This window comes from Ctenopharyngodon idella, chromosome 15 (assembly GCF_019924925.1).
Source record: "Ctenopharyngodon idella isolate HZGC_01 chromosome 15, HZGC01, whole genome shotgun sequence".
Classification (NCBI taxonomy): Eukaryota; Metazoa; Chordata; class Actinopteri; order Cypriniformes; family Xenocyprididae; genus Ctenopharyngodon; species Ctenopharyngodon idella.
The window spans coordinates 27513884-27527252 of NC_067234.1; the positions used below are offsets into that span (position 1 = coordinate 27513884).

At 37.3% G+C, this 13369-nt stretch overlaps 3 protein-coding genes and 1 long non-coding RNA gene across 6 annotated transcripts; 1 reads left to right on the forward strand and 3 right to left on the reverse strand.

The window, feature by feature from the left end:
• Window positions 1-501: 501 nt before the first annotated feature.
• Window positions 502-4901, reverse strand: LOC127495836 (uncharacterized). The gene is made up of 2 exons (XR_007925192.1): window positions 899-4901; window positions 502-768 (listed from the first exon to the last, which is right to left on the reverse strand). It is a non-coding gene; the product is annotated as an uncharacterized LOC127495836 (long non-coding RNA).
• A 1885-nt stretch (window positions 4902-6786) lies between these two features.
• Window positions 6787-9371, reverse strand: rad1 (RAD1 homolog (S. pombe)). 2 transcript variants are annotated; one of them, XM_051863702.1, is made up of 6 exons: window positions 9214-9371; window positions 8794-9007; window positions 8611-8719; window positions 8266-8524; window positions 7488-7586; window positions 6787-7296 (listed from the first exon to the last, which is right to left on the reverse strand). In XM_051863702.1, exons 2-6 carry the CDS (start codon window positions 8986-8988, stop codon window positions 7119-7121), a joined length of 840 nt encoding a protein of 279 aa, XP_051719662.1. In that variant the 5' UTR covers window positions 8989-9007; window positions 9214-9371; the 3' UTR covers window positions 6787-7118. The 2 variants fall into 2 exon arrangements, with proteins under 2 accessions (XP_051719662.1, XP_051719663.1); XM_051863703.1 differs by having other exon boundaries at window positions 9244-9339.
• A 203-nt stretch (window positions 9372-9574) lies between these two features.
• On the forward strand, window positions 9575-11622 carry ift20 (intraflagellar transport 20 homolog (Chlamydomonas)). 2 transcript variants are annotated; one of them, XM_051863298.1, is made up of 5 exons: window positions 9575-9660; window positions 10140-10306; window positions 10443-10528; window positions 10601-10704; window positions 10819-11622. In XM_051863298.1, the coding sequence occupies exons 2-5, from the start codon at window positions 10180-10182 to the stop codon at window positions 10898-10900; spliced, it is 399 nt and encodes a 132-aa protein (XP_051719258.1). In that variant the 5' UTR covers window positions 9575-9660; window positions 10140-10179; the 3' UTR covers window positions 10901-11622. The 2 variants fall into 2 exon arrangements, with proteins under 2 accessions (XP_051719258.1, XP_051719257.1); XM_051863297.1 differs by having other exon boundaries at window positions 9579-9665.
• On the reverse strand, window positions 11272-12793 carry tmem97 (transmembrane protein 97). The gene is made up of 3 exons (XM_051863296.1): window positions 12572-12793; window positions 12311-12455; window positions 11272-12017 (listed from the first exon to the last, which is right to left on the reverse strand). The coding sequence occupies exons 1-3, from the start codon at window positions 12683-12685 to the stop codon at window positions 11743-11745; spliced, it is 534 nt and encodes a 177-aa protein (XP_051719256.1). The 5' UTR covers window positions 12686-12793; the 3' UTR covers window positions 11272-11742.
• Window positions 12794-13369: the final 576 nt, after the last annotated feature.

Here is a 13369-nt window from a genome sequence, read left to right on the forward strand (position 1 = left end):
ATGGAGAGCTAAACTGCATAGATATGAAGACCTCCTGAGTCCTGCCCCACAGCAGATGAAGGACTGTGTGGAGGGGAATCCCCACGCAGGTACATGTCTGGGCATACAGCCACACGCAGACTGCTCTAGGATGGCATCTGTCGCCTCAATGCAGTTAGTGGTGTTGACATGAAATTCGTTATTTTATAAAACCCGATACTGTGTTTTCATAGAAATAAATAAATTGAATATAGATAGATATACAAGTAGTATTGTAAAAAAAAAAAAAAAAAAAAAAAATTATATATAAATTACATTTTTATATGAAACAGACAACTGCAATAATATTATTATTAGTAGTAGGCCTAGTAGTAGTAGTAGCTAGTAGTAGTATAGTATTTATTAATAATTATGTTATTCATATTATTGTAATGTGGCGGTTTAAGAAACAAAGAAGAGTTACATATACTTTATAGTACTGTAACGTTTGTTGATACGGGAAGAAGGAGGCGGGAACCGGCGAACGTTCAACATAACTTTAATATATTTAAAATAAACAAATACAAAACGAAAGTAACATAACAAAACAACAATAATAACAAACATAATAAAACATAGGCTAACTTAAAGTCCAGGCCTGGTCCTCTCTCGTCCTTCACTGTCGTCGCTCCCCTTTTATGCTTCCGGAGCTCCTCCGTGAGAGACTCGAGACCGGTGCAACGCGCAGCTGACACTCATTATCACTCGCGTCACCGGCCTCGCGCCGTTCCCTCACGGCTCTCCCCCGCCCTGCTCGTCACAAGTACATATAGTTTTTGTCAGTGTTTTTTAAAAACACCTAATTATGCAGCATATAAGATGTCATGTATTTAATTGATGAGTTGTCAATACAATATATACAATATAACATTATGACCACCTTCCTAATATTGTGTTGGTCCCCCTTTTGCTGCCAAAACAGCATTATTTGCTGCCACAGCCACCAGGGAATGCCCAAAGCATCACACTGTCTCCGCTGGCTTGCCTTCTTCCCATAGTGCATCCTGGGGTGTAGGTAAGCGACGCACCCGGCCATGCACGTGATGGAAAAAAAAAAAAAAAAAAAAAAAAAAACGTGATTCATCAGACCAGGCCACCTTCTTCCATTGCTCCGTGGTCCAGTTCTGATGCTCACATGCCCACTGTTGGTGCTTTCAGCAGTGGACAGGGGTCAGCATGGGCACCCTGACTGGTCTGCGGCTATGCAGCCCCATACATGTATATATATATATATAACTTTTATGTTAGATGCAATTAATCGTGATTAATCAAAATCAATTTGAAAGCACTATTTCTAAAATATTCTTTTATATTTATTTATATAATTTTTTTAAATGTTATTTTATTATTGGTATAGAGCAGGGTTTCTCAAATCCAGTTCTGGAGGGCCAAAGCCCTACAGAGTTTAGTTCCAACCCTAATCAAATTGAACAAGCTAAGGTCTTCAGTTCAGAGTTATAGAGAATTGCAGGTAGGTGAGTTTGATCATGGTTTGAGCTAAACTCTGCAGGAGAGTGGCCCTCAAGGGCTGAATTTGAGGAACCCTGGTATAGTGTTATATGCATGGTACAGTGTTTTACTTGTGGTTTTTACCCCGAGGTTAGGCCACTGAATACATACAGTCCTCTATAACATAAACACGAACAATTGATACAAAGCTCAATGGTCAAACAACTAACATGTTTATTTCCATCTCACCTGTGGTGACACTTCAGCACAATGACACAAAAGATAGTGTCTTTACTGTAAATAAATAACTTTTCCCTTTGCTCTAGAGTCCACACGACAGCTGAGAACAATAAGTTCATTACCAATAGTACCAAAGTTCACTACCTGATAGAGAAGATAGAGAAGGGATTCATGAGTATGTTTCTGTGAGACTCTGCAATGGCTTCATCCGTTACCAAAACACAACGTCCACGTGGGTGTGAGCGTGATGACATGAGACGAGAGTGAGGCTCAAATTTACCGTGTCCTGGTGACATCATCCTTTACTTTATCCCCTCCTCCTTCCTTCATACTCCACCGTATCTGATAAACCTGTCTCGAGCACTGCTCGTCCATCTCCCATCCCACATTTTTCACATATTAGTTTTCATTGTTGTCACCTTAATTGCCTGAAAACAGTCCATGTTGGTGGCGCAGGGCCGCAGCTGCCACCCTTCAAGGTAATGGAATGGTGTTGAGTGACAGACCCGAGAAAATGATCTGCAGGTCTAAAAGGCTAACAAACAACCAGACTGTGGTTGCATTTTGCTGCCATGTGAAAAGTGGTCATCGACTGTGGTCATACTGTTATTTTGTGCATCATGTTCCATGATTGTGGCAGAAAGGTCAATTTGCATGTCATATATATCTAAAGAAAAAAGAAGAGGGAAAATATGCATATGCAAGTTTGAAAATTACTTGTTTGTAATTGATTGCTTAATATGAATGTCATAAGAATCCAAATCACTGAAAGCAGTAATCATTACAAATTAAGCAAAAATGATTACGCAAGTTGCTTACATGTTTTTTTCATAAATATTCTCAATAAAGAAACAGAAGTGAGAGAACATTCAATTGAATTCCAGTTTCAGTCACATTTGTGAGTGTTTACATAAAGGATAGTAAAAATATAAAAGGAACTAACAGAGAACAAAATGTTTTGTGTACCACTGTGGACATGTTGCACTTGTAACCATATTAAACTGTTGTCATCAGCGCTTTAGGATGCCTCTGATTATACTTCAGATTAATTAGGTAAACCTACAAGAACATGATTCATTGTGTATTAGAAATATTCATATTACCCATTAGATGATGTCATATTTAATTGGGCTCTTTATATGCTGATTATTACAATAACAAATTGTTTATGTTGCTAAAAGTGGTTGCAAAGGGTGTTGTGTAGTGATACACAGAACCGTTGGGTGAAGCGGTCATAGCTGTGTTTTATAGTGAAAAAAACACAGCTTTTGACCAATCAGAATCAAGGTAGTTCCTGTTCGCGTCGTTCCTAACAACGCCCTTCAGTCGTGACTCAGCACAGCACAGCCTCTCATACCTTATTGTTTACATATATATATATAGAGAGAGAGAGAGAGAGAGAGAGAGTTCTGTCGTGAAACTCTAGATAGCGCAGGCTGATGGGTCTTAACGCAAGCTGATGATAATTACAACGTTAACTACTGGCACAAGCTGATTGGTACATGTCACACCTGCAGCCAATGAGCTTGTTGCTCACACATTTAAATGGCTGGTTACATTCACTATAGCAGTTTGCAGCGCGGTTCAGAGTTCCTCTAAAACCCTCCACCTTCCCCAGCTCCACCTGTATAGATCTGCTATGGGTTATTGATATATGCTATTTGTGCAGTAGCACTGTCTCTTACTCGCAGCAGCGTATCGCGTATGTATTTGGCAGTAGCAAGTTCCTGTACTTGCTCTGCGGCAGCAGTGTAGCAGATCTATTCCGCCAAGACCAAATACATAAATAATGATACATTTTAATACTGTTAATGAAACTTGAAAATGATTTTAGACACATGACTTAGAGTACATATGACAATGACATTAATTATCATCTGTTAGTGGATAACAAGTAAAAATTTTATCAACATTTAATGTGTGATATATGACTTTGTACAAAAATGACTGGGACATTTTTTACACACACACACATCCCTATATCAGATCTTTAAAGCATTCACATGTGTCACGTTCATCCTTTTCTCTTTAATGAAAGGTAGAGTAAGACAAAAAGCTCATTGTCCAAGTGATGGTCAAATGCACTGGGTGGGAGAGGCTATAGTGATGTCAGAGCTGCTCTAGGCATTACCTCATCTCCATCATCAAAGATCATTTCACACATGGTTGCAAGCTGAGGCAGAAGGAGAGCAGTATTAATGGGTTTGGGGGTGGATTTTCGAGGGCTGTTCAGGCCAGCTGTTGCAAACATGACCCCATGTGACACCCACAGTCCCAAAACAATGGCTTGATAATGTAGGTTATTTTTAACACAAAGTGAAGGAATGTTACACTCAAATCATGTTTATGCACTACGGAGTTTCCCATACTAGAGTTCCATTCGGCTGACTAGGCAGGAGTTGGTGCTGTGCTTTTGTTGATTTATCAATTTCATGGTCATTTGTTTTGTGGAAAGTCACACATCACACATCCATTATTGGAGTATAAGTAGTTTCAAGTTGACCCTAAAAAGTGTTTAAAACCATTACGTTTCATTAACACTATTAAAGGTTACGTGGTGCATTCTTCTAATTTATAGTGTAACAGACAATATGATGACTCACTGTCCCTAGTGACGCCATGCTGAAAGCCATGCACCTTCTCTTCATCTCCCATGGGCTCTCTTGTTGCTAATTGTTGGAGTGTCACAACAATTAGGTCATTGCTGAGTTTGTGTTTGCAAAACCCAGAACCTGACACCACTTGATTCAGTGGTAGGTCAAGACATCAAACAACGGATCAGCACTAGATTGTTTATCTGAAGAACGGGCAGAGGATCGCCCTCTTCATCATTGAGCAAGCTTGTGTTTAAAGTGCAGAAAGTGATGCCATCCCTCTGACATCGCCTGCTGTGAGTGATGTAGATCTAGCTGGATCAAGTTGCTCACCCTTATCAAATGATACACTGGTCTTGATCTGTAGACAGTGTTTACTTGGTTACGCTGAATGTTGTTGTTGTTGTCTGTTCGGTCAGTGATGGTTTATGTGCAAATAATTTTGTAAGGGATATTTATAAAGTTTATAGATCAAGTGAATGAAAATCAAAACAATTTGAGAAGACCTAATATGTTTAAGGTAAATCAATTAAAGGATTAGTTCACTTTCAAATGAAAAATACCCCAAGCTTTACTCACCCTCAAGCCATCCTAGGTATATATGACTTTCTTCTATCTGATGAACACAATCGGAGATATATTAATAAATATCCTGACGCATCCGAGCTTTATAATGGCAGTGAGCGATACCAACGAGTATGAGCTGAAGAAAGTGTCTCCATCCACATCCATCCATCATAAACATACTTCACACGGCTTATGTAGCGTAAGCTTTTGAGCTGCGAGAGTTTTACACTTTCTTCGTAAGTTGAATACGGAAGGCGGTCGCATTGCTTCGCTTCAGAAGAACTTTATTAACCCCCCGGAGTCGTGTGGAGTACTTTTATGATGAATGGATGTGGATGGAGACACTTTCTTCAGCTCATATTCGTTTGGTATCGCTCACTGCCATTATAAAGCTTGGATGCGTCAGGATATTTATTAATATATCTCCGATTGTGTTCATCAGAAAGAAGAAAGTCATATACACCTAGGATGGCTTGAGGGTGAGTAAAGCTTGGGCTAATTTTTATTTGAAAGTGAACTAATCCTTTAAGTTTGTTTCCCAATAACTGATGAATAAATTGCCAGCATGTTGTTGGAGCTAAAAGCCTTGCAAAGACTTTTAGGTTGGCAGATAGAGAAAAACAGAATGCCTAAAATGCAATAAATTGTTTCCCATAAGTAGGGATGAATAGGTTTGTTGCATAGGATGTGGAAAATAATCCCACAGCTGCTCCAGAATATATTATAAAATGTATATCATTCTAAAGTTTGGGGTTGATAAGATTTTTTTTTTAAAAAGTAGTCTCTTTTGCTCACCACAGCTGCATTTGTTTGATCAAAAATACAGAAAAAAAAAAAAAATATTGTGAAATAGGATTACAATTTGTAACTGATTTCAATTCAATTTTAATATATTTTAAAATGTAATTTAGTTCTGTGATGGCAAAGCTGAATTTTCAGCATCATTACTACAGTCTTCAGTGTCACATGATCCTTCAGAAATCATTCTAATAGGCGGATTTGGTGTTCAAGAAACAACCATGGATTCTCTTTTTCAGGATTAATATTTCATTTGAACAGAAAGCATTTATTTGAAATACAAATATTTTGTAACATATATTTTTACTACTTCTGAATGAAAGTATTTAAAAAAAATAAAAAATTGTTGTTGTTGTAGTGCATCTCCAAGATGTAGTTTATTGACTACAAGCGGAATAATACAGACCAGACATTCAGACATTATTAACAGCAAAATGTCAAACATTGGTCCAATAACATTAACATGAGCGTTTTAGCTACATTTTTCTATACTGATATCGTGACGTTTTAAACAAAACTTCTTGCTTCTCAGTTAGAATGCTATTCATTAAATTAGACAAAAACTCCCTAATTTGTTTAAAATTTATTTAGCACTATTTAATAGCAACTGTGGGTGTTTTTAGTGGGATTTTCTGCAGCGACTATAAGCAGCTTGAATGCGGCACTGACATACTTCACTGAGGGCAGTAACCCGCTGAGATGAGAGAGTGACAGAAGTGCGCTTGTTTTGCTCCTGTAATGTTCCTCTGCCCGGAAACAGTGTTGCCTCGACAGCTGCGAATGGAGAAGCGATTGGTCGCGAGGCGGCAGTTCAAGCATCGCGCGCTGTTCTGGGACTTTCTTTTAGGAGTGCGTGCGTCAGCCAGCATCAACATCAAGCTGATTTGCACAACTACATGTTTGCCTCGCAACGAATTCGTGTAATAAAATGAACACCCGTTAAATGTTTCAGACAACAGCTTTAACTGTTCGTCTGTCTTATAATTTAGAGCACACTAAACATTATAAGTGGACTTACCATTGCATACTACGTTATATTAATATGTTTAGGAACATTAACAGTCTTTGGGATAACAAACACACACATATATATACTAATACGGTTTCATTGTATATACAATTTAAAAGCAAAATCTAAAACGTGTATCTTTAATATATACATTTTAACCTTAGGTCCAACATCAGACTCCTAATATTTTATGCAGTAGCCCAATTAGCATTCTCTGCCGCCCCCTGCCGATCACACATAGTATTGTCTCAAATTCAATACAAAATCCACAAGTTTATTTTTATTTCTAACTACATTAAGCTTCTATTTAAGTATAGAACGTTAATTTAAATTAAAATCGGAATCAGATTAAGGAACCATCAGGTGCAAGCTAAATATCAAACAAAACAAAACAGTTATGAAGATGGAGATAATAAGAAGTAAGTCAAATGAAGCATTTCCAATTACTCTTCACCCACTTCTTCATCCGGGCAGCAATAGTATTCCACAAAACAAATCTGACCATCATCATTCCTCACAAGATACTGTAGAGAGAGAAATCCTCTACTGTCTGTTCTCACAGAGACTTTACAGGACAGAGCCAAGGCCTTTGTAGAAGGTTTCAACAGGGACATCTTATACCTTTGAGAATAAACATGTGAAAAAAGAAAAAAAAATCTTACTGACTCTTTATCGTTCTTTTACCACTTATATGTGAATGCCTCGGAAGTTCATTTATAAGCAGCTTATTTTGTGAAATTCTGAATTTAGCACACAGATACAGAGCTCTGATTGATGGGGAATGCAATCTAAAACAGAAGTCGTCCTCCTACCTGTTGGTCTGTAATTTAGTACACTGGAACAGCTCCATCATGTCTGAGTCTTTGGGATAGTCATAATGGGCGTTTCCAGAATTCCCGAATGTGGATAATCTAAGGTGAAAAGGAAAATAATAAATATCATGAATATGTACATGTATGGACAATATGAGTTTCTTTGTCACTCAGCAATAGACCAAATTTATAGATCTCATAATTGGAGCTTACATTATATATTAGAATGAATAACCTTACATTAGTAACTCCTTAATTCAATTATATTCACTACTGTTCACACGTTAGGGGTCAGTAAGATTTTTTACTTAAAGAAATGAATACTTGTAATTCAGCAAGGATTCATTAAACTAATCAAAAGAGAGTAAAGAGATTGATAATGTCACAAAAGATTTCTATTCAAAATAAATGCTGTTCTTTGAACTTTCTATTCGTCAAAGAAACCATGGTTTCTACAAAATATGATACAGTTTTTAACACTGATGATTGTAAGAAATGTTTTTTGAGCAGCAAATCAGCAGATTAGAATGATTTCTGAAGGATCATGTGACACTGAAGACTGGAGTAATGATGCTGAAAAATCAACATTGCCATCACAGGAATAAATGACATTTTAAAATATATTAAAACAGAAAACAATTTCACAATATACTGTTTTTACCGTACTGTAGTTAAAAAACACATTGGTGAGCATGACAGACTTCTTTCAATAGCATTAAAAAACATTCTACTTTTGAAAGGTAGTGTAAGGCAAACTGGTCTGTTGTGTGCACGGTACCTGAAGTAAGGATGGCTTGGTGACATGGTAATCTGCAGAACTTCACTGGTCATGTCAAGCTCAGAGAAAGCCTCTTTAAGACTGTCTGACTGCAGAATCACCTTGTTGGTTACATTTGTGCTGCAAAAGTCAAAGTCTATAGGCTCCTCAGGCTCCTGTGTATTGATCTTGCATACGGTGACCACACCACCTTCTTCCAGGAACAAAGTCAGTGGATATCCATAGCCATTGTAGCACATTCTCAGTGCGGTGCACACACCTCAATGGAAAATAAAAGACAGAAATTAGCTAAATATATTTTACAAAAAAAGAGATTGGAATCCAGATCACCATTATGATACACACCTGGGACTGTGCTGCCCCCAAAGATGGTTAGGCAATCTAGAAGAACAGTTAGGTTAACCTGAAACCCAACTGCATCCTCTTTGATAGTGTATTCTTGAAAGATGTCAGCCTGAGGAAACAAATACACTGGTCAACCCAACTACTGACATCTGAACCTGTCAGAAACTGTCCTCCAACACCAACCTGAATGAATGCATTGGCTTGAAGGCATTTGGAGTCCTCTACAGTGACTTTTAACCCATTCTGCGTTGCACTGAAGATGGCATGGTCCTTGAAAGAGATCGCTTTAAGGATGTTGGACAGATTCCTCGCGTTATCCAAACTGGCTATCAGAATGTACTGGTCAATGTCCGCTTGGGACTGAGTTGACAGAGGCATGTTTTTGCGCTGTCAGCATCTGCAATGACATTTAAAACGTCTAACTAACTAACTAACTAACTAACCAGCTTCTATTAGCTGTTTGCAAATTATGGTGATACGAAAACAGAGACATTATAATGACACTAAATTGTACTACTGTTTACATAGATGATCAAGCTGTCAATCTGTGGGGAAAAACGAACATTAAACATAAACAGTATATGTTTTGTATAGCAAACCTACCGAGTAGAGATATGAAAAATAAAGATTTACATCTTTTTTTAGAGTTTGGCGCCCTTAAGTGATCGCTGCTCAGTCTTCTTCTGGTGTTTTGAGTTTAGTTGTCCATCCGATTCCTCGCACGCACCACAGCGGTCTGATGCGGAACTGCAGGAAGAGTTCATTTAGTTTACAATATTAGGAGGGGGGCACGGTGTGAAAAGTTAGACACTTTTACCGTATTCTCTTATAATTACAATTAAATATAATTTTTTTTTTGTATTTATGATATATACTCGTGCTTTCTTTCATTTTCAGAAATGCAAGGTGTCAAACATGAATATTTAAAATGCGTTCGTGCACCCCTCTCACTCATCATGAGGTGGACCGGCCGTCGCCTGGCAGCCGAGACAGACAGATGCGAGGAGGCGGTCAGTCAGTCCAGCAGAAGTGCCACATAATCAAATAAAGGTCAGGTACGTTTGAGACATTCACTGGTTTATTTAACTTTATGTAAGTGTGTGATTCCATTTAATAATTTGAGCGACTAATTATTAAAAAAATAAACAATATGTCCAAGCTGAAGTTCCCAGCTAGTCTGTGTTTGTTTATCCATCTCAATAGCAACCAGATCTTACCAACAACAAAGCGAAACTTGTGTGGAGTAGCATTTCTTCCTCATCTATGTATTTAAACTAAGTTTACATGGTTTATGTAACGTAACTACCACTGCCGTTACATGTAGTTCCAATTAACCAGCTAACTAGCTAAGCGGTTAGCTAGCTAATTGTGATATGGTGACATATGCTTTATTATTGCAGCGCACTGTGTGCTGGAAAATCAATACTGTATGTTTCTCGCTCCTATTGGCTTTCAGTTTGTAAATAAAATGATGCTCGTGCTTCTTCTTTTAAAATACACTTGTTTATGAATTTCTCTGTGCATTTCAGCTGTTATCGAGTCACACAGGCAGCTTTAGGTCCTCTGGTCATGGCTAAAGACCCGTTGGCAGAGGCTGGTCTTCATTTTGATGAACTCAACAAATTGCGAGTACTCGAGCCCGACGTGAGTCAGAAAACCACAGAGCTCAAAGAGGAATGTGAGGACTTTGTTGACAGTAAGCTTTTTATTTTGCTCTTTATCTTATTTTGGAGTTAAGTTTATCTCTCATGTTGACTGAACAGCATTTCTTTGCTTCTTTTCACAGTAATACAGATCAATAACTCATGCTTGGCATTTGTTTTTGAAAACAGAAATCGGCCAGTTTCAGAAAATTGTAGGTGGACTTATTGAACTTGTGGATGAACTGGCAAAGGAAGCTGAAACTGAAAAAATGAAGGTACATTCTTGCATTTTAAATGCAGATTTGTGTAATGTTCATTTATATATGACCCCAGTGATTATTCTACAGGCCATAGGTGCAAGAAATTTACTGAAATCGGTTGAAAAGCAACGAGAGGCTCAACAGCAACAGCTTCAGGCTTTGATTGCAGAAAAGAAAATGCAGTTGGAAAGGTAACCAGTCTTATTAGACTGCAAATATTGTGTCTTTAAGTAGCGATCAATATTATATTTGTGATCTGTATTTTTCCACTATACGTGAGACTATAATTGTTGTTCGTTTTGCAGGTATCGAATAGAATATGAAGCTCTTCAGAAAGTTGAAGCAGAGCAGAATGAATTCATCGATCAGTTTATACTGCAGAAATAAGAGTGCTGTTTCTCTTCTCTGGACAGGAAAAGTGATGCTATGCATCTTGACTCACAATGACTTCCTATTATGTGCTGGGTCTTAAACTAGGTTAATTGAATTGACCAGTTAATAGGTGACAACAGATGTCCGTTTCAGCCTCAACCTGACTCTATTGTGTTAACATTGAGTGCTTTTGCATGGCCAGTTCCAGGGGGCACATACTTGTAATCTTTCCAACTATAGTTCATAATTTCAGATGAATACTATTTATATACAAAATAAGTTATTTATACTATTTATATGGAAATTAGTTTGTAAATCCAATCTTTTTTACAACAGCAAAATACAGTATTTGCATGTTACTGTAAATAATTCCATCATGAGACATCTTCAGGTAAATTGTTTATTTTCTGTATGATTTTTATTTCAACTGCTGTTTGTGACTTGAACCCATCCAGTTTTATTTTATCATATCCTCATGGCAATTTTATTGTTGTTAATGGGACCATACCAAAATATATTCCGTAGAAGTTATGGAAAACTATTTAATATGAAATTTATTCATTATTATATGTTTACATTATCCATTTAGATCATCAGGTGTTATCTTAATATTTGACAAACTTCATACAGATTTGAATAAAAATATATTTTGCTTTTACATGTGGTCGTCATCAGTAAACAAAACTGTAAATTACTATCGGAGTCAAAAAATTGTTTAAAAAAAAAAAAGATAAAAACTACATACAATTACCAAATATTTTGATACATATTAAAATATTTAATCACATTTAACCAGAATTAACTAACAATAACCTCGGAACCCTGGTGGGTTATAATGAATGCATCTATGTGTAGATCTATCTTTGTTTCTTGGACTTTGAGGAAGTGTTTCCTTTCTGAGAGACTGAGTTGTATGTTGAGCTGAAGAGCATGGTGAGCAGTATCATGATGGGGATGATAAGGTATGGAGCATAAATGGACACCAGGGTCAGGCGTTCGTTCAAAGTTTGGGGTCCTGGATGTGGCGCCAGAGGAAAGTTATAGAAAAGCACGTGGCTTAAAATTGGGAGCAGAGTGGTGGCCACATGAACGGAATAAATGATTGCTGGAGTTCTGATCCATTTGCAGCCACCTATTAAATAGAAAACATCAAATACATCAATTAAAGGGATAATTCACACAAAAATGAAAATCCCCCCCATTGGATACCATAGTAGGAAATAAAAATAATATGGCAGTCGGGGGGGGGAACTATCCCTGTTTAAGGGAACTATCCCTTAAACAGAAATAATGTGATCATAGTAACTGCTATCCATTGATTCAAATGATTCACCACTAGATGCCACTGTTGTGTCATTCAAAACGTCTGATTTCATAAATCATTGACTGGCACTAATGGTCGAGGTTTAGTTGATCAGAACTGACCCTTCAGGAAGGCGTATGCTGCAACTGGGAAAAAGGGCAGCTGCACGAGAGCTTCGCAGAATACAAAAGATTTGAACCACGCAGGCGGGTCCATCATCATAGGATCCTTGAATTCAGCAGCATACCAGTGCAATAAGTTTCTCAGCTGTAACACGAATAATAAATATTTATTTAGTGAGAAATAATTGCATATAAAATCCCTAAACTTAGTTATTTATGGTTCCATTAGTGACAAACACAAGCGAGAGAGTGCAGTCTTACCTCAGGTGGATACAGATGTTCTGGAAGCAAAGCCTGGAGATCAACCATGAGAGTAATTGGAATGTGCGACGCAAAGTAAATGAAATATATAATTTCTAAAGCGCGAAGTAACATTTTAATTGTCTAGTTTAACTGTTCTTGACACGGTCCTCCTTCGTCAGTAGTTTAGTAGCAGTGGACGGCGTCAGTGAAGAGTAGCGTGTTACTCCTCTGTTTCTGATTGGTTCTTCAACCCCGGTCATGTCTTAGCTTTGTTTTCCCATTGGTCCATCGGCTCGGTTGATTCCTGAAGTGGGCGGATTCCTGATTCGTGGAGCGTAACCGTAAAAAATGACCATAGCAACTATAGTTTTCCGACAAAATGGATGGTTCTTTTATTGTTACTGAAATAAAAACTGTCATAACTAAGCATTAGCTACCACTGTCATCAAAAAAGGCACATTTAATGACTGTTAAATTATGTTAAACCCATTTTATTAAATTATTTTGTGTTAATAAAGCATGTATATGACAACAAACACTGACTTTTTTTTTTTTTTTTAGATGTTTTTAAAACAGGAAGAATACTCTCATATGGTCATTAGAGTTGTGTAATGTCTACCTGTTTCAAATGCTGTGCACGCACTTATCTTTAGATATTATACATCAGCGAGCTTACATAGAATTAAATCCTTAAAGGGATAGTTCACCCAAAAATTTAAATTCTGTCATCATTTACCCACCCCCAAGTTGTTCCAAACCTGTATAAATTTCTTTGTTCTGCTGAACATAAAGGAAGATATTTTGAAGAAAGTTTGT